The sequence below is a fragment of the Haliotis asinina genome, chromosome 2, assembly GCF_037392515.1.
Source record: "Haliotis asinina isolate JCU_RB_2024 chromosome 2, JCU_Hal_asi_v2, whole genome shotgun sequence".
Classification (NCBI taxonomy): Eukaryota; Metazoa; Mollusca; class Gastropoda; order Lepetellida; family Haliotidae; genus Haliotis; species Haliotis asinina.
Window position 1 is genome coordinate 89,640,725 of NC_090281.1, and position 21,393 is coordinate 89,662,117.

Genomic DNA, 21,393 nt, shown 5'->3' on the forward strand with positions numbered 1-21,393 from the left:
GTAAGATAGATCGTTAAATGGAGCTGAAACATCAGGCTGTACAACAATTTCAGGTTGAATCAGACGTCAGCATGTATATACCAACTTCCACCAGATGAAACCTGTTTAGAGCGGATATTAATACGCGTGCACTGTATATTTAGACATACATGAACTTTGGTGTTTCCCGCAACGAGATTAAACTGTATATGAATACATGTAAAATTCAGCTGCGTTGACTTTGGCAATATTCCAGTAACATCAGATCGAGGGGCTAGGCTGGGGTGGGGTGGGGTGGGGTGGGGTGTGTGGGTGAGAAATGATTACTCTAGCCAGGGATGCTCTACAACATCTATATAGGCTCCCTGCTCTAGCCAACCTATAGCTGTAGTTGTCTCTTATAACTGAGTGAGTGAGTGGGGAAATATGTTGTGGATCTCCTCTCGCAATGGTGCTGGGGAACTTTCTTATCTCCTCAAACCATAATATTCCCTATTTAATATCAATAGTTCCATAAATACCACACACAAAACCAACTTTTTGTAACGTGAATTGTAAATTTTAAAAAGTTCGACTAAGTAAAAGCTGCGTATATCAATAAAGAAAAGTCAAAAGTCAAAGGTCTTTCAAGTTTCCACTTACTTTATTGACTGATACCATTCGAACTAATCCGTGGTATCAAAGACAGAAATGCTGTCAAGCTATGAATTAATATAAACTGAACATTGTCCTTTGGGATACATATCACCCTGCGGTGAGGTTATGGTTGGTGGATATCAGCCTCATTTTCCGTCACCTTAGCCTATGGATAGATAATGCCAGCATGCAATAAATACTCATTTATTGTAAAGTCTAAATTAAGAGTCGAAAATAATATTTTCTGTGGTTACGGTATAAGGGAGGTAACTCCCCGCGTTTATTGACTGGGCTCATGTCGTGGCGTGTGAAAATAGTGAAACCGGTTTACCGCGCGTATGTCGGAAATGTCCGAGTGAGACCGATCCATAATTATTATGGGAGGAAAATATGTTTTAATACATAGATATTATATTGAATATATTTCTGAAGTAACGAACTATAATGACCGATTTTCATCAAAAACTATGCTCGTATTGTAATTATTTCTCAAATCTCGTTACGCGCGAGAAGTGCAATAGCGAGCATTTCCCCCGCCAAAAGCCGGTTGTACACACGACAGATAAAGGACGGCATAAGAACGAAGTAACCCTAAAGCACAATGTCTGAATCTGAGCCAGAACCGGACAGTGGTCCAGAGGATGAACCAATGGATCAATCTGTAAGGATTTGTCACTGAGTTTGCCCCTTATATGGCAAGAGTTTTGTCAAAACAATGTAGTCATTTCTTTTCTTTTGTTTGGAGGAACATGCTTGAGGATGTTGTTCGGTTTTCGATCACTAAATTTTATCATCATTGTGTTCTGAATCATGTTGAAATCTACGAGAAAACAGCTTTCTCCTCTGCGTTGTACGTTCTTGTTACTTTTTTGTTTCCTAATCTGAACTTTTCAGTGATTACATTTCTTATTCATTCTCGAGATATAAGAAGTCGTTTCTACCTGAAATATAAACAGAAAATGAAAATAAAGGGGAAACTGTATGTGGCACAGCCAGTAATTTACAAATAGCCAAACCAGAAATTTTGGAGATGTAAGAGTTCCACCGGTAACTAATGATCAAGGTTATATGAATGTTCTTGTTCATTTCAGCCAATGCCAGGTCCGTCTGTGTTGTTGAAGTCACCACCTAAAAGAGGGGGAGAGGATAATGAAGAATTTGAAGAAAAGATTGTGAGTGTTCAGCTTCATAACAATTGCATATTCTGATGTTTAGTGTACACAAATCTAGTCCTTTTGGGTTATATTATTTACATTCAGCCAACTTTTGTTGAAATTTTAAAAGTTATAGGAAAAGTGTGTCGCTCTTGTGACACTTGTATTAGACTCAGAATTAAAGGTTAGCTATATTTTGATAAGGAACCTTTGTTGGGTAAGTATAAATCAAACAGACCAGCCATGTCGTTTGGGTGTAAACAGATTGAAGTAAGTATCAGTTCAAAAGGCATGTATCAATGCTTCACAGTAGACATAGGATTAAAAAATGTTTCCTGAAAGTATGTAAAGTGTTACAGCTATTGATTGTTTTTTTATTACATCTCTATTTTACATCTTTTTATAGCAAAATGACAGAAGCAATCGTTTTGACTTCTTGCTTCAACAAACTGAGCTGTTTGCTCACTTTATGTCAACTGGGACCAAGACGGGGGCTGTTGCACCAACAAGTCCCCTCAAGATGAAGCCAGGCAGACCGAAGGTCAAGAAGCTTGATGAGAAGGCGAAGCTGGTTGCTGCAGGAGAGTAGGTGGACTGCTGTCTTGATTTATTCAACATGGGGATTCTGAGTTAGATGGTGTCACGGAACTTGTGGTCAAGAGGCGACCATTGGGATTGGGGGGCAGACTCTGTGACTTGGTTGATTGCAAGTCCCAGTACTCAAGTCATTGTTTGCGATACAATCACAAGACGTTCTCCTCCCAGGGTTCCGGAAGGATAAAACAAGACTTATAAGATAAATAAGTAAAATGTTTATCCCAAAATATCTGTTGAGCCTTAAAAGGGCCCACATTCTCAGTGACATGCCCTCAAAAGAGCCCAAATTTAGTGAGCGTGCTAAGTTATCATTTTACAAAACGCAGACACATAAAAAAATAATGTGTAATGACAATATGTTTCAGTTATTTTCGCTTGTCAACCTTTACTCAGTGCAGTGGTGAAACCAAGAGTTACTTCCCTTCAATTGTTGGTCCTACGTAAACAGACATCATATTTATTCAACTGCTTATGTGTTTCAATAGGGCTTTAAAGTTATTGATTGGTCAAAAAGGCCTTATATTTGATGGCTGATAATATGAACCATATGCACACAGACCAAAATTTGATAGCTGGAAATTTAAGAGTGCAGCTTGATAAAACCTTATCAGTAAGGCCATTGTTAAACGATCGTCTTTCAACCTGTAATATTCAGCCTGTTCAGAATCGGTTCACACTGGTTAGGGAAATCTTTGCCCTCACCAGATAACCACAGTAACAAAACGTGTTTCCCTTAATACCAGCCCATTGTTTTACATGCCCCATGTCTTTTTATTACACCTGGAAACTGCTGACCAGCTACACTTTTGGAAATATTACGAAATGAACAAAAAGCCCCTAGATGCTGACCTATACTGGAATTGACATGAGGAAAATGTGAATTTTTAAAAAAATATTTTACTTTTATTTTTTTGTTCTTTCTTTACTTTTGTTTTGTTGGGGCTTTTCACTGTTTGATAATCTTTGTACTCTAAACTGATTTGGTAAACTTTGCCATGCCCTTTGTTGTAGTCACCGACATCGCAGAACTGAGCAAGAGGAGGATGAAGAGCTATTGTCTGAAAGTCGAAAGACAACAGCCGTCATTACCAGATTTGAATCATCCCCATCATGTGAGAAAACTACTTTCATGCTCAAAGATTGAAGTGGACTCTTGGCTATTGTTTCTTTACTGAATAGATCATGTTTTCCGAAACTGACCAAAATGCATCAGGTCTTGGTTCTTGTGAAGCCCATTTCTCTAGCTGTGGTACTGCTGGAATATTTCTAAAAGGAGAGTAAAACAATGCTCATTTGTTCAGAAACATTTCCAATTTTTTTATTGTATGCCAGTTTGTAAGTGAATGTCTTTGTATTCTAGACATTAAAACAGGAGAAATGCGAGACTACCAGGTTAGAGGCCTGAATTGGATGATCTCCCTTTATGAGAACGGCATCAATGGAATCCTTGCAGATGAGATGGTATGCATTGCAGAACTTCTAGACAGTTGTTCAGTTGTTTCCCTTGGAAATCACAGAAACATGCAGTCATGCTTTCAAGTGCTGCTTTGCCCTGATGAAGCCTCTACAGTTGTTGGAACCATGCCAACTGGCATAATGATCATGGTGTTAACTAAACCCTCTGGGTTGTTTAAGACACACCAAAAGATAAGACAAGCCTCCCAATTTATGTCTTTTTTTATGAGTGGTTTCATCTTTGCCATCAAAAGACATTAAATGATGGTACTTGTGCTGAATACCATTAGGCATTATGTGGCTAAAGTAAAGCCTGTTTGAATAGGGAGTCAGTTTGCTACATCGTAATGAGGTCTCGTGGTCATGCTGAATGGTGTCTCAGTGGGTTAGCAGTGAACAAGCCTAGTTGTGAAAGCTTTTTTTCCTCACACAGACTACCCGGGTTTGATTCCCAACATTGGTACAATGTGTGAAGCCCATTTATAGTGTCACTCGTCGTGTTATTGCTGGAATATTGCTGAAAGTGGCAGAAAACCAAACGCATTCACTCACTGTGTGGGATAACACTATAATATGACATAGTACAGCGCTAGTACAAGCATCCCAACACAGATGTGTTGACATGGCATTATTAGAGAAATAGTCTTCTGTGTAACGTTTCAGTTAAATTGTAAATGTAGCGTAAGATATGTTTTGTTTTGTTGTCAGGGTTTGGGTAAGACTCTCCAGACGATATCCCTGTTGGGTTACATGAAGCACTACCGTAGCATTGCCTCGCCTCATCTGGTCATCTGCCCCAAGTCCACCCTACACAACTGGAGGAACGAGTTTAACCGATGGTGTCCCACTCTTAGAGCTGTCTGTCTCATTGGAGACCAGGCACAAAGGGTAGGTTATGCTCACATATCTTTAATTGAAATAGAATTTAACTTACATGTTGTGTATCTGTGCCAATTTCTGCTAGGTGTTAAATACTATTAACTTGTCATTTAGGGTGTTATGACTGATAACTATAACAGAAAGTTATGTACGGATATGTTGAGGAGTCTTTCTTTCACAAGTGTTTACATTTTTCTACATGTTTGGGGATCTAGTCAAAGGCCTGTCCATCCATTATCATTTTGTTTCCAAAGCGTTATTTAGAAAGCTGTTCAGTATTATCCAGCAAGTAGGGACGGGTATGTCATGCAAAACCAAAGGTGATCCTTCTGCTAGTATGTATTAACAGATTTTTCCCATTCTTAATTTTCTTGGTTTTCATAGAAACGTTGTGGACTGTTTCCAAGGGAGGGTAGACTTCATTTCCGGAACATAATTTAAACACCATTCAATATTTTTAATCAAAATTTAGTAGACGTATCGGAAAGAACCTAATGTGCTTCTTGCTATTACAGATTTTGTCATTTTTATTTTTCTCTGTTTCCATGGAAATGATTTGGCCTTCTCAGAATGGGTGGGGTTTGTTTCCTGAGCACAACTTTAAAACCGTTCAATATCTTTCAACAGTAACCTGGCAAATCTATGAGGCTTTTCCCAAAGTGGTGTCTTTTTGCTAGCTACAAATTTTTGGTGTTTTTATTTGTCCCAGTTTCTTTGGAAAAAGATTGGTCTCAAAAGGGAGGGGTGGGGTTTGTTTCCAGAGCAGAACTTAGAAACCTGTAAATATCCTTCTGCAAGACTGGTCGGAAATATCAAACAGATCTTGAAGTGGTGCCTTTTGCTATTTACAAATATTTGGCAGTTATATTAGTCTTCAAGTAATTGTCAGGCAATTTGTTCTTTCGAATGTGTCGGAGCTGGCTTGGATCTGTCATTTTTGTATGACTCTTTTTTTATCACAAATATCATTGAAACTTTTCAACTTAAGTGTTACATGCTGTTTTTGTTCTAATGCCCAGATATTGTATGCATAGGGTGTACATGAATAAATATATTTGTGTCCATTACCATTTATATGTAAATATATCGTATTCGCCTCACAGTATATTTTGTAGCCTTAGCAGCCTGTATTGTCTGACTCTTCTGATGATGTTTCAGGCTGCATTTATCCGTGACACTCTCATGCCTGGTGAATGGGATGTGTGTATCACCTCATACGAGATGGTCATTCGAGAAAAGTCAGTATTTAAGAAGTTCAACTGGAGGTACCTTGTCATTGATGAAGCTCACAGAATCAAAAATGAAAAATCCAAGGTAATTGTAACACAATTGTGCACAGATTGTTTAGTGTTTATGTCTCAGTGAATACAATTTACAAAATAGTGTTGACCATGATTGAAATCAAATTCTATAAATAGACAAGTCAACTCACAGACTGTTTCTCTGACCATTAACACAAAAATGAAACTAGCTGCCCAAAATCTGTGACGTTGATCAAAACAATAGCATAAGGTTAAGATGCAGGTTTGTAACTTTGATGTGATGTATATGACATAGTTTCCATTTACATGTTTTTTAGATGAGTTTTTCCCCTTTTCAGCTTTCTGAGATTGTGAGAGAATTCAAATCAACCAACCGTCTCCTGCTCACTGGAACTCCGCTTCAGAATAATCTTCATGAGTTGTGGGCACTTCTTAACTTCTTGCTTCCTGATGTCTTCAACTCATCTGACGTAAGGACCGCATAGAATACACAATGGACATAGTTTTTTTGATTGATAATTGTAGAATGTGGGCACAGTGGTCCTCATTGCCCACCGACCCCCGTTTTCCTACGAACACAAACTTATAGCTTAAAAACATGGCTCATTAACCCTTCAAAAACTACACAAAATATTATTTATCCCTCTGATAAGTAGTGGTTCATGTTCATTTTGTTATCAATCTAATCTTGAAGAATGTTCACATTGGCCATGTATGGTCTGTGACGTGAAATACTTGAAATATTTAACATGTTAACAGAAGCATTTGCACGAGGAGAATGTTGATCTGTCATTGAGAATGACAGAACATAGTGGTAGTGAAGATGATATGCCACCATTCAATGTTATCATTCAGAAAGTTCTTATTCAGTCACGTGTCAGGAAGTTTTTATGGCTATACATGTTGTGTGCCAGTTTCTACATTTTACTTAACTTCTTGTGTTTCTTTCAATGCAGGATTTTGATTCTTGGTTTAATGCCAACAACTGTTTTGGAGATGTTGCCTTAGTTGAAAGACTTCATGCAGTAAGTACTCACAATTGCCATTTGTAATTGAATGGGTATGTTTATTCAATCTAACTATCTATCAGCCTAGTCATTTCCTGTTTCCTGTACATGAAAGACTGCTCGAGGGCGCTTAGGTTATTATTAATATTATTATCATTAATGTTAATATTCTTGTATAAATGTGATTTTATGGATTTGTTGAAAGGTTTACAGACACAGTAATGCCTCTAGGATGATGTAGTATTTATTTTCTTGGTCAATTTAGTTTAAGATTACATAATGCAAAAGCACCCATCTTTTTTTGATCATGTTTGACAGGTGCTTCGACCTTTCTTGCTGCGACGTATCAAGTCAGAGGTGGAGAAGCGATTGCTTCCGAAGAAGGAGACCAAGATCTTTGTTGGTTTGGGCAAAATGCAGAGAGAATGGTAAGGATAGTGATTTTGTTTCTACTTGAAAGTAGACTTCACTTTCCAGTCTAATTAATCCTTGATGTGCCTTTGTAGTATATCCCAATACACATCAACATTTGTGGTATTACATTTAAACCAACATATAGCATCTGGCAGGACTGTTTGTTCATCCATCAGTTTGTTGAGTTTCTTGTATATTAAATGGAAAGAGGAGGCAGGATAGCCGAGTGGGTAAGGCATTTGTTCACAACACAGAAAACCAGAGTTTGGTTCCCAACATTGGTACAATGTGTGAAACCCATTTCTGGTGTGCTAGACACTGATGTTACTAGAATATTACAAAAAGTGGCGAAACACCATGCTCGCGTTGAAACAAAACAGTTGGTACACTGTTTGTACCTGAATGGATGTCTACTTCTTCTCTTACAAGGTACACGAAGATTCTGATGAAGGACATTGACATTGTTAATGGAGCTGGTAAGACAGACAAGATGCGACTCCTCAATATTCTCATGCAGCTGAGAAAGTGCTGTAATCACCCCTACTTGTTTGACGGGGCTGAGCCAGGTCCACCCTACACCACAGATTACCACATTGTAGAAAACAGCGGAAAGATGGTCATCCTCGACAAGATGTTGCCCAAACTCAAGAGAGAAGGTTTGACTGCTTGACAGATATACTCTTTTCGTACCTATTATCTGTGAGGTAGTAGAAACAAGATATGTAAAAAGAAACAATCAAATTATTGATGAAGCAGTATTTGACTAGCTGACTTAAGAAGCCATTTTTCCACGTCAATAGTTTGATACAATAAGAGCTGGTGGTGGTTGTTGCCCTGCCTGGTGGGGTATTAATAAAGTTAAAACAAGGACTTGTTTGCTCTCACTTAATTAGTGGCAGTGCTGTATCCCGATGATTCAATCCTATGATGGAGCAAGCAGACATGGTTCTGTGTGTTAAAATTTTAGGAAGCCTTTTTTGTTTCTAATTTTAAAAAAGATAGTAAAATATTGCTTATCAATGCCACTCTATTTATGCCATCGATAGATTTTGTATAGGTGTGAATATTTTGAGGAAATAATAGCTTCTGGACCAATCACATTATTCCTCAGTGTTATGATATCTAATATGTATGTGGTGTTGGCAGGGTCCCGTGTATTGATCTTCAGTCAGATGACCCGTATGTTGGACATCCTGGAGGACTACTGCTACTGGAAGCAGTATGACTACTGTCGTCTTGACGGAAGCACCCCACATGAGGAGAGACAGGTACGCCCTCACAAGCAGTTTGTATGCTCTAACTCGTAAACATCCTTGACTGAGGCAGAAGATTCTACAACTTTTACTTAATAAGTTGTGTGTAAGTTTTAAGAAAAACGTACATTTGACGTTTCACATTACATTTGAAGTTTCTACAATGTGACTCTTCTAATTGTCTGATCCAAACAAAACATGACAAGTGTCATGCATGGGTATATATCTCTTACTCCACCTGTTGTCAAGAAAAGCAAGTTTTCCAGTGTGTTATTTATTTTCGTTGTTTTTTTTTTGTTTTTTTTTCATTTGTTTTTAGTTACATTCTTACTTTTGTAAATTCATAGTTTTTAAACATTTCATTTTACAAATTGTACTCCTTGTACTCTCACTTACTGCAGACATAGGGCCAAATAATGTCCTGAGCAGGTTGTGATGAAAACCTAGACATGACTTCTTTATTATTAGTCTATAGTTACACATTTGAGCATGATAATTGTAACGTTCACCTTTCCACTTGCAGTATTGACTCGCGTGAAGCTCCATTTTTTCGTTATTTCATTTGATGTTAAACCTTGTTTAAAAATGTTTCATTAGAGGAGAAAGTTCATGTAAATGAACATGTTTCTAAATTCATCCTTACTTGGTGGTGTCAACCGATGACTGACAGCCTTGTTAATTTGCCTTCGCAGAATTCCATCAATGACTTCAACTTGCCTGACAGCAAGAAGTTTGTCTTCATGTTGAGTACAAGGGCTGGCGGTCTTGGCATCAACCTTGCTACTGCCGACATTGTCATCTTGTTCGACTCTGACTGGAACCCCCAAGTTGATTTACAGGCTATGGTAGGCCATTGTTGGCTTGAAAATCAAGGGCTAATTTGATATCTTGTGATATCCTTGTTAATATAAAACCTAAGAATCAGTTGTCTTCGTTGATTTCACCCCAAAAAATCAGTGTTATTTTCGGCTGTTAAATTACATGTTTCTTTTGTCAAAATGATCCTGTTTTGTTTGTGAATTGTAGGACAGGGCTCATCGTATTGGTCAGAAGAAACAGGTGAAGGTGTTCCGTTTTATCACAGAGAATACAGTGGAAGAACGTATAGTGGAGAAAGCTGAAATGAAACTGAGGCTTGATAACATCGTCATTCAACAAGGTGAACATCCCCATGTTACATTCTGTACGGCAGCATGCAGGCAGTCTGTACCAATTTTGAAGATTTTGGTTTACCACAGGCTCATCTTGTGTTCCAGTTTCCTTGCGTAAAATAAACTGAAAACAAACACATTACACACCTGGTTTAGTTCGTTCCGTTTATCACTGGCTTACATGCTTATAAATGTCAAGAATGGCCTAATTATGAACCTAAGCAATATTTGATCTGATGTGTCAGCATGAGTCAGTAGTTTCTCTTAGGCAGTTTAATGTTGGACACAAGGATGTGTTTCTGTGGATTGTTCAGTTCCTCCAACATTTTTGCCTTGTAATTAATTTTTGAAAATGTGTGTAACTGTAAAGCAGTTGGCAGTGAGTAGTGGTATCCTTCTTGCACAGTAGTCCGTAGAATATATATCTTGATCTATCTCTTGTCAAAGCCAGTCTTTATAACAAACAGTTATTCCAATGTATTTTTTGTGTCATTCCAGGTCGTCTGCTGGATCAGTCGGCCAACAAGCTTGGTAAGGACGAGGTGCTGAGTATGATCAGGCATGGTGCTAGTCACGTCTTTGCGTCAAAAGACAGTGAAATCACAGATGAAGACATCGAATCCATCATTGAGAAGGGAGAGCGAAAGGTACCAGCCTGAATACAATGCATTAAAAATGGACATTTATTCATCTGTCGTTTAGCACTATTTTTGCCCATTAACCATACACTGAGACATAATAAATCTGTCAAATGGGTAATTGTTTCCTGAAAATGTTTGAATATTTTGACTTTGCGAAGTTGTTTTCATGACCAAATGCACCTTGCAAGAACATTTTCTTTCAATTTCTGTTGTCAAATGTGAGGAAATTTGTACAGATTAGTTTTGATGTTTTAATGGGCATTGTTATCCCCCACAACAACAAAGTTTCAGGAAATATAGAAACAAGTTTGATATGTTCATTTGTATGCAATATTTTGTCTTAAGCATATCTCGTAAACTGCTCGTGATAACCAAACTTTGTACACATGCCAAGCATGATTGTTAAAAGTACCTTCTGGGGTTTAGACCCAGATATGAACATTATTTTTTGCAGTTTCCATGGAAGCATGACTTGGGCTGTGACTGATGATGAGGATGTTTGTTTTTGATTGAAATTGATGTTTGTGTGTACTCTTTTCCAGTAGCAGAACTTAAAAATCATTCACTATTCTTCACCAAACTTGGCACATAGTTAGGTCTGTTGGTATAGTGGTGCCTTAGGAAGATTTGGATTTCTCATTAAAATAATTTTTGCGGTTCCATGGCAAGACGTTTTGACACAAATGAATTTGGTAATAGTGTTCTTTCTTAGAGTAGAGGTGTAAGACCGTGCAATACTCTCCTTCCACTCTGCCAGATACACTCCAAAACATTGACGTACTGTTATCATAATTTGTTGACATATTCATGAAGAGTATTTTGCTGCTGCGGGGGATCTTGATGACTTTGTCTTCTTGTTTACAATTGCACAGCAGTGTCAATGGGTCCTTGTATTTTAGTTGTTGAATCAGAATTTCTGTGAACTCAAAAACTATGCGAGTCATGTTTGATGTAATACAGTAGTCTTACACCGCTTATGATGAGCGTATGTTTTTGTAGACTGAAGAAATCAATGAGAAATATGAGAAGATGGGTGAGGGCAGTCTACGGACGTTTACCATGGAGTCCCAGGAGAGCGTGTACAAGTTTGAGGGAGAGGATTACCGTGACAAGCAGAAGCTGGGCATCGGTCACTGGATTGAGCCACCCAAGAGAGAGCGGAAAGCTAATTACGCTGTGGATGCATACTTCCGAGAGGCTCTACGTGTCAGCGAGCCTAAAGCTCCCAAGGTAAGCCTAAAGACATTATTTCACACTGTAATGTTCCAGTGATGTGCAGCAACAGTATAATGTTGCCTCGATGTGCCATGATACTGTGTAAAGTTACAGTGATGTGCCGCGACACAGCATATTGCTGTGATGTGCCGCGACACAGTATTATGTTTGGCAGTGATTTGCCAGTGTACAATATATTCTGATCTGTTGCAGGCACCCCGTCCCCCAAAGCAGCCCAATATCCAGGACTTCCAGTTCTTCCCTCCACGGTTGTTCGAGCTGCTGGATAAAGAGATCTACTTTTACCGAAAAACTATAGGCTATAAGGTTTGTGCACAACAATTGATAGACGTAAACATGGAATCATTATCTCACAAGGGATATGTGGTTGTATGTGTCCCTCATTAGATCTTGAGCCACAAACAGGATGGCTGGTAGAAATATTGCAGTTTCATTAGAACTCACAGATGCGGTTGATCCAAAGGGTTGTAAAGTTTGAATTGTATAAATATTCTTGAAAAGAGCAACAAAATGTCCTGAGAGTGCCAGATGTAGTTAATTAATATTTTTGGTTTAAAGGAACTTTGCTCAGATCTGTGTGTCTTTTACAGGTACCAAAGAACCCAGATCTGGGGTCAGATGCCGACAGAGTTCGCAAGGAAGATCAGATGAGGATTGATGAGTCAGAACAATTGAACGATGATGAGATTGGAGAGAAGGAAGACCTCCTCAAACAGGTAGACAATTAGTGATCAACTGCTTGTGACCAGTAGTAGCAATATGGTGTTATGTGTTTTGATGAAGTGTCTCAGTGAAATCTATCCAACTTCTGGACCACATGTGTTGGTGGTAATTATAAAACTAGACATGTCTTTGAAGAATATATGATTTTAATGAAAGACATGGTGTTGCTTTTAAACCTGAAATCAGTGGGTCAGTCCAACAGATGGAAAATGTTTTCCACTATAATGTGAAGAAATAGCGCCATTTTGTGCAGAACATAATGAAAGCTGACACTGACATTGCTTAAAGAAGTCTGTTTTGGAATTACTGTGAAGTCAGATAATGTCCATTTAGAAGCCATAAGGCAGACATTCTATATAAAACCAGATATGTTCTTTCTAATTATTGTGCGTGGTTGCAGGGTTTCACCAACTGGACCAAGAGAGACTTCCAACAGTTCATCAAGGCTAATGAAAAATATGGTCGTGATGATGTTGAAAGTATTGCAAGAGAAGTGGAAGGCAAAACACCAGAAGAGGTAAACCATTAAAGTTTCGAATTCATCCTTGACAGGGCGGTGGAGATGCCTAGTGGTAAAAGCATTCGCTGATGGCCCAGATTCAATTCCTCACTTGTGTACAATATGTGAAGCCCATTTCTGGTGCCCTTCACGCCAAGATAGTACTAGAATATTACTAAAAAGTGACATGAAACCAAACCCACTCACTCACACACACTCATCCTTGACAATGACATTGAGGCAAATGCAGTGACTGACATTCGAAAAAGATTACCAGTAGCACTTTGTTCTTTTAGGATTGAGTCACAATGTGTATCTATTGTATATATTATATGTATGTATAAATTGTATGTATAAAGATACAGATTAGAATTGAATTTTGTGAACTCAAGGTTGTTGTGAGTGGCGACTAACAAGATCGGGTGGTCAGGCTGGCTGACTTGGTTGGCACATGTCATTGTATCCCAGTTGCGGAAAGTGATGCTCATGCTGTTGATCAATTGTTTACAGGCCGCCACCATGAAGCTGGAATGTCGCTGAGTGGGGCGTAAAACTAAACTCACACTGGTTGTCCATGTTCATTTCATTCAAAAATGCAAGCACAGAAGTCTATTTTCAAGATTGAAATATTGAGTGAGCTGTTTACCCATTCATTCAGTGTATGTTAGTGGCACAACATTAAAAAAATATACATTCATGATATTATTTGAAAGCGATAGCCGTAATATCCATTTTGAAACCGGACCATGTATTTTGTTGAATGTTTGCAGGTGATTGCCTATTCAACAGTCTTCTGGGAACGATGTAATGAGCTCCAGGATATTGAGAGAATAATGGCGCAGATTGAGAGGGGAGAGGCTCGAATCCAACGAAGGATCAGCATCAAGAAGGCCCTCGATGCCAAGGTGAGGATTGTCCCAAGATTGTCTCAAAATACTTGTTCCACATGCCACAAATAACAACTTGAGACAAAGTCATTGTAATATATTCAGTCAGACACTGGGGCCAGTCTCAGACACTATTCGTGAACATTGCTTGAGTGAAAAGGGTGATCATTTGACCAGTAAAATTTACAAATGACCATTATTTGAAATACTGCCTGGTCAGAAGGTCTAGCTGTGAAATATGCAAGCGTTATCACTGTTCTCGTGATGAAAGTAGAAAATTAACAAGGAATCGTTCAGTTATAGAGCTAAGTGTGAAACCTGAAAACAACAAAGAATTGTAATGAATTAACAATTAAAAACAATCTATACTGGACCAAGTTCGCAATTCAAATCAAAGCTAAAAAAATACAAGAGCAGTGATTATTGCTTAAAGAGAGTGATTGTAAAGCAATGATCACAATATTGTTATGCATCCAGATGGCCCGTTACCGAGCACCATTCCATCAGCTACGTATCCAGTACGGAACCAACAAGGGCAAGAACTACACAGAGGAGGAAGATCGTTTCCTGGTGTGCATGCTACACAAGCTGGGTTTCGACAAGGAGAACGTGTATGACGATCTCCGCCAGGCAGTACGACAGGCTCCTCAGTTCCGATTTGATTGGTTCATCAAGTCAAGAACTGCTATGGTTAGTATTGAAAAGTAACATAATATGAGTGGATCATGTTTTAGGTGTCTGTGCTGTTTGCTATATAGATATATAGATATTTGTACCAATGAAGGAGGTTTTCTGAAAGGAATACTTATGTGCATTCACAGAAGTGTGGGGTACATTAACTGTGAGTTGCATATTCTGGTTTGCTCTCGTTATTTGACATATCAACTACTGGATGATCTTGTCCAAATTTGAATATTTCCATGTCATATCAAATGATTGGTTACATCGACACTCATGTGCCCTCCCGATTTCAGACAAGATTGTCTTGATCAGTATCAACCTCTTTTCCCCAGGAGTTACAACGTCGTTGCAACACCCTCATCACACTGATTGAGAGAGAGAACATGGAACTGGAGGAAAGAGAAAAGGCAGAGAAGAGGAAGGGACGACCAAAATCAGGAACACCCAAGGTTAGTACCATCAGATTCAGACTGTATTGTTGGGGTCAATGGTGTGTAGTTAACAGCCATCTCCACATAATGATCTTAGCGCTAAAATGGTCGCCACTCCCATGTTTTATCAGTGGCTTCAGAGAGTCGCAGCACTAAGAATCCTGTATTGGCCCTGGCCCTAGGGTATAACACAGGATTTAATGCTAAATTTACCTCATTTCACAGCTACAGACAACATTTTGGGTCATTGAGCTGTGTACTCAAATACGTTGAGTATTTACAAAACTGCAAGCATTCTTGTGTATAATAGGTTTTGAGTTTTCATATAAATATTTGCATAATTTACGCAGGTACACAGCTTATCTGTACCTCTGGTCATTAACTTAACTGTGTGATGGGTTTACTTTGTAGATAATAGCTTAGGATTTTCCATGGTTTGATCCACTATGTTTGAAGAATGTTTGAAGTGTTAGACCTGCAACTGCTGGAATAAAGTTGTTTAATCTTACATTTTCATATTTTTGGCATATTAGATGTCTTAAGTCTCGATGTCAACAGTAAAGTAAAATATTGTTTGTGATTTCAGAGTCAGAAGCGCAAGGCAGATGGTACACCCGATGGAAGAGGCCGTCCCAAGAAGAAAAAACCTTGAAGACATGTGTGCTAGAAATGATCTATTTAATCCTCTGAGTCGACTGCTTTTGGCCTGGTGACTAGTATCAGCCAGTCTGCTTCTGGTCAAACCTACATTTTTGTTGTATATCATTGTCTCGTATCTCCATGGAAACTCCCGAACTTGGGAAGAGATCAAAGACACCTCACAACATTGATGTCCAGCCAAGCACCTGTCAATATTGTCCTATGTGCTTAGTTATTTTGTAGGGGCGGAGATTGTCATCATGGCATGGTGCAGTTGTCACGGTAATGAGACTAATTTAGACTAACTGTGACTTAATATGATAAAGACTTTAGCAAAAATGTAAAGTATTATATGATATTTAGTGGGTACTAATGAACAAGTCTTGCAGATTCTGAGGAAGTGTTTCGTTAATGTTAGACGTTCATCCGACATTCTTGATTCACATTAATGATCACTCCCTCAAATGAAGTGGATCTTTAGAAATGAATGCTTTTTTCAGTCAAAGAAACTTGTTGGGTCCAGTGTGATGTCCAAGTTTTACTGCCTTATCCCCATTATCACAAGCAATTGAACATTTTAGGTTAACATTTATCATTTCATTTTATATTTATGTAAATATTGTGTAATTTTAGGCTTGTTGATTATTTATGTCTGTTAGCTATACGTTTTGTGTGTGATCTGTCTGAGACAAGGGAGAAACTCCAATTGTGAATTTTGTTGATTAATGTTTGATGTGCACCAGTATCACTGTACCATTCCTCATGGTCATATTCATTGAAAAGTAATTTGGTATCATGTTTTGAGAATAAAAGGTCTCATATCAAAGTACTTGTGTGTGATGTTTACTTGTTTAGATTCAGATTGAAGACGACTAAATCACATGTCCCTGTTTCATCTGACATGAGGAGCAGTAGGGTAGCCCACGTTTGAGGGAGATGGTTTGGTTCCCCATGGGGATGCACTCTGTGAAGCCCATTTCTGGTGTCCCCTCCCACAATATTACTGGAATATCACTAAAAGCGCTGTGCAACATAGTTTAACGCACTCACTGATATCCAGAAAACGGATGAGATACTGTAATTAGTGTCCCCATGGATAATCTCCTTTGCATTAATGTAATGTATGGAGTGATACAGTATGAAAGTTAGTATTGTAAGAAGGACATGACAATAACTACTGGTCTGTCTTGATTTTGTGTCCGTTTGTTTTGTTTTAGCGGGGTTTTGTGTTTGTGGTTTTCTTTTTATTGGTCGGGGTTCTTATGTTGTCTTTTTATGACTCTGTCTTCCATAGAGTTGACCGCCGTCCATCCGTAATCATTTTGTTTCAGTAGCAAAGGTCAAAAACCTTTTCCCATATTTTTCAGCAAAAATTTGTTGGCCGTAAGGGGAAAACAAGGACAGTGTACTATGGGTTGCATCTGCCTTCCAGTTAGACATCTATGAGCGTTACCTTGCCTCGCCCCCTTGGTGTGCGTTTCACCGAAGTTCCCTAACCTAGGTATATGAATTGAGGTCTGCCAAAGAACAGAATGGAATCTGTGCATCAATGAAACAATGCCGAACACCCATGAGGCTGAATGTTTTCGCTTTTCATGCACCAATGGGTTGGGACGCAACCGAAGTCCCAACTATCAGCTGCTTCGAGGAAAGACTGAATATACACTGGAAAACTGTTTTTCTTTCCTTTCACCTGAACAGTACACAGACGCTGACATGACAGCGACAGTAACATCCATACTGGACTTGTTACGTATCACCTGAACAGTACCCATCTGCTATCGATGCAACGACAGTAACATCTATACTAGACTCAACGAGTTAAAGATATTTGCATTTTCATGATTGATATTTTATCAGTGTGTTAATGAATAAATGGGTCATTATTCAAATTTTCAAATTTTGCACATATCCCTAACTATTTTTGTCTAGTATTGCACGAGAGCCCCAGGAACAGCTTCAGGCAGACATGCCTACCTATTCAAGCTTCAGGGAGCGTGTGCGTGTGCGTGTGCTCCTAATGATCCTTAGATTTAAAATGTTTGAGTAAGCACAGGACAATAACATGGCAGTCATGTCTAATAATTAATACTTTGCAATCCTTCACGTTGTCACCTATTTAAACATGGGGAATTAAGCGTGTCAGTGGCTTCCTTGAAGGTAAGTCAAGGGGCATAATATTACCCTGTAGCACGTGTCCGCTACAGACGACGATCTCCAGACAAATTGTCCTCCCTTAGAGCAGTTTTAAAACGAGCGGATATTCAAGCGCTGAGTGATTTGCTAGGAGAAATTCCTATTGTTTACAGGCTGTCCTTTCATGACTGGTACAGTGACTGTCGAGTTAAGAAACGTTGAATCGCACATCAACAAGCAGACACTTAGCCAAAAGCAGTTGCTTGAAGTCCCTCCACCTGTCTTATGGTACCCAGGTTTTAACGGTTTAATTCGCCTGTCTGTATGTGATAGCAATAAGATATATGCGATTTGTAGCCTTTGACTTTATTGAAAAATCTAGTTGTAGAGTTTGTATCCCAAATTTAGTATGTTGTCTTTAATTATTTTAATGTAATGACGTGGATCGCGTTTCCGCCATTTGAGGTGAACAGCCAGCTGATGACTGAACATCTGTCAATGCTGACGATGTGTCTTAAGCATGTAACTTGCCAAACGTGCTCAGATTCCGGGAGTATCGGGTTACTTGTCAAACACTGGTCAGGAGCAAAAGAAACGCACTTTCTTCCGACCAGTTTGACCCTTCCGAAGACCTCAAATTCCAGTGACATCAAGCGTGACACCAAACTAGTCGTGCTGTTGTGTGACCATGGGACAAGAACGGATGCCAGGCTATGCTGAATGTATGCGATTTCGGACCGTTCTGCTGTACAACCGATCATGTGGAAGTTACTCCTTCCAAGGAGTTGTCATTCATGGTCAACCTGAACGCTGATGGTCTTTAGCGTCATTAGTTGTTGCTGGTTTTGGCCATTCGGCTGACAACCAAACTCTCCAGCAACAGCCCTCAATGAGATGACAGCATTCAGCATGCCAATAACATCTTTGACAGTTGAGTAGGCCTTACATCTTTGTTAATAAACAACGAAATCAACTGATTTGTATTCACTCTATGACTTGCATACGCAATTCATGTGATGCTTGCCTTTGATCGTAGCACGTGAATATCTTCATTTACTGTTTGGAGCACCTAAGGGCGGTAGCCAACTCGCAACTTGTAATATTGTAATATGTTTTCAGACAGGTCTTCAGTCATTACAGTCCAGGGTCCAGATTATCGAAGCTCTCTTAGCGCTAAGTTAGCTGTATGTGCCATGCATTAACATTACGTAATGTACGACTATCTTAGTGCAAAGAGAGCTTCGAAAATCTAGGCCCTGTTCTATAGCGGCTAACTCAAGGTCAAAAACTGGAGACGTTGGGGGTCTGACGTTACCTTCTATGCGAGGAGAATAGATGGAGTTTTTTTATTATAGTGCGATGTTAGGATCACTTAGGATTTTGTCGGACTTTGTGACACTTGCCTGTATTTTCATTCTGGACACCTTGACCGACTTGAGCCATATGCTGTAACACCTTCCGCCGCAAGTCGTTTCTCTCCTGCCTGTTGTTTTGTACTTGCCAACACATGGTGACGAAATGTAAGCGTATCCCATAAGTCTTTTTAATTTTCCTGAAAACCCTTTCAACTGCTGACAGAAACTCAAATGATAGCATGCATGTAGAATGACGGGTTGGGTCAGTTGTGGGTTCCTAAGTTGGATCAGAGTCAGGGGATCCGGGTCTGGATCAGTCCGGGGATGTTGGGTTAGATTAGTCAGTCAGTCAGTCAGTTAAGTTTTACACCGCTTTTCGCAGAAGTTCAGCAATATCACGGCGTGGGTACCAGGAATGAGCTTCGCACATTGTACACATGTCGTACCCGGAACACAGAATAGAACCCGGGTCTTCCCGACGAGTGAACGCTTTAACCACTTGGCTACCACACCGCCCCTTTCACTAGATCAGAGGTAGATGAGGTAGGAATCCAGGGTTTTGGGGTCGGATCAGAGTCTGGGCGTGTGTGGTAGGAGTTCGGCGGTCTCGGGTTGGATCAGATTATGGTGCCCTTACGACGCACTTGCATACCCTCTCTGAAATGTAGGGAAGTTGTATTTTCCAGCAGCAAATATCTAGTTGTAACAGCTGAGTTGTAGTTAGCTTTCAGACGGTAGCACATGTGTAGCAGGGCATGGGTTCATCCAACAGATGACATCTTTATTGACTGTTTGATGAATATTTAGTCTCTTTCGACAAGGGGCCGACCTTGAATCAGTCGATCCGTGGTCCAAATCCCATTACGTACAGCGGAGAGTGTATGTCTGTTCCGTTACTGACAACCTTGGTGTAGAGCACGTTCTTACATAATTTATGCCCCAAAATGACATAGTAACCTTCTGTATTTTCAGGGTGAGTGTAATGCAGTAGTTTCTGGGCCCACCCCGCGGACAACATCCGCTGTGCAAGCAGTTCACACCTCATTGGCTATGTCACAAGGCACATGTCATCTCGCTAGAAGGTTCGAATCTCATCATTGGACTCGCCCAGATCGTTTAATATTGTACAGACAAGTTTAAATAATGATTTTGAGAACAAAGACAAATCACAGATGGGTTTAGTCGCTCCGCTTGGCGAAGAATACATAAAGAACTGTTACACATGGTTAAAGAACTTACCAGAGCAGTTAATCGTGATTGATATTTGCTGACGTTGATGAGTGGCATTGAGTTGAATTAGTTTTGCTTTTATCACTATTCCAGACATGGGATAAGGTTGATATGAATTTATTCAGCAGCTGCTAAAGACGAAGGGGTCTGACGATTTCACATTTATATTTGGGAACTGCTTAACTGTGATAGTGATGGATCATATTACGGTAGGACATGACTGTTTAGTTTAGTTAACGAGAAACGTCGTTATCCAAGTTATCCTGGGTGCGGTTGTACAAAGCAATCAAAGCAATCTTCACACAGACTTAAGACTGTCTGAGCGCTGCGGTTGGTTTGTACAACCGAAGTTTTCCGAATTCCGTGAGAAGCGGGGTATTGGTATGTGACCAAGTGTCACTAAAATCTTAACTTCACTAATCGTTTGAGAAAGATGCGGTCAAACATAAATATGCCTTTTGTTTCTAGAAGTTGTAAATGTGTTATACTCTAATAGGCCTTGAACCGTGGAAACTTACTGCAATGCGCAACAGATGGATGCTGGCAGGGTTTTCATGACTTCGTGAACACAAACCTGTTCCACCTATGTTTCACTGAAATAAATCAATCAGCCAATCAAAACATGACAGTTGCGACACATATGTTCAAACTATAAAAACAACTGTAATCTACACCAGCCTTCCAAATGTCAACTAAACAGTTGAGTGAAAGGTGGGTATATTCACTACAGTCTGAATGCGAAGACCTACAATAGCTCCTTATTTATGAATTCTCTTAGAATCTATCAAAGGTATTAGTGAAATTTGTTGCTTGTTTATTTCAGCATAATTTGGAGGAGCTAACAGGTTTCTGAAATGTGATAGCAAGACTCTCTTGCATTTGTTTCGTTTTGCAAACAAGAAACTATTTCAGGGTTCATTTTACATTTCTGTTTTAATCAGAATGTAAACAACTGAACAGTTAATGCAAACTAATCAAACACGATTGTCATAACTGAATACAGTTAACTTTTAATGACCATTTCCTATCTATTTATGGACAGGATGACGAGACAGCTATGGTAATAATGTGTGGTGCTAATTTCCCATTTCTCAGTATACTCGGTGCTTCTTTCAGATTACGACAACGTGAAGGGATCAAGCTCTGCA

General features: G+C 39.3%; 1 protein-coding gene across 1 annotated transcript; it reads left to right on the top strand.

Moving 5' to 3' along the window:
• Positions 1-1,106: 1,106 nt before the first annotated feature.
• On the top strand, positions 1,107-16,350 carry LOC137274553 (SWI/SNF-related matrix-associated actin-dependent regulator of chromatin subfamily A member 5-like). Its single transcript, XM_067807807.1, has 23 exons — positions 1,107-1,276; positions 1,707-1,787; positions 2,176-2,354; positions 3,378-3,478; positions 3,727-3,827; positions 4,530-4,709; positions 5,859-6,014; positions 6,301-6,432; positions 6,919-6,987; positions 7,288-7,397; positions 7,813-8,039; positions 8,530-8,651; positions 9,329-9,481; positions 9,663-9,795; positions 10,286-10,434; positions 11,428-11,658; positions 11,857-11,970; positions 12,255-12,380; positions 12,788-12,904; positions 13,657-13,791; positions 14,251-14,463; positions 14,787-14,903; positions 15,472-16,350. Exons 1-23 carry the CDS (start codon positions 1,217-1,219, stop codon positions 15,535-15,537), a joined length of 3,072 nt encoding a protein of 1,023 aa, XP_067663908.1. The 5' UTR covers positions 1,107-1,216; the 3' UTR covers positions 15,538-16,350.
• Positions 16,351-21,393: the final 5,043 nt, after the last annotated feature.

Coding starts and splice junctions, on each gene's coding strand:
- LOC137274553 (XM_067807807.1), top strand. CDS start 1,217: ATGTCTGAATCTGAGCCAGAACCGGACAGTGGTCCAGAGGATGAACCA. Junction 8,652..9,328: donor CCCCACATGAGGAGAGACAG/GTACGCCCTCAC, acceptor TTGCCTTCGCAG/AATTCCATCAATGACTTCAA. Junction 12,381..12,787: donor AGGAAGACCTCCTCAAACAG/GTAGACAATTAG, acceptor GCGTGGTTGCAG/GGTTTCACCAACTGGACCAA.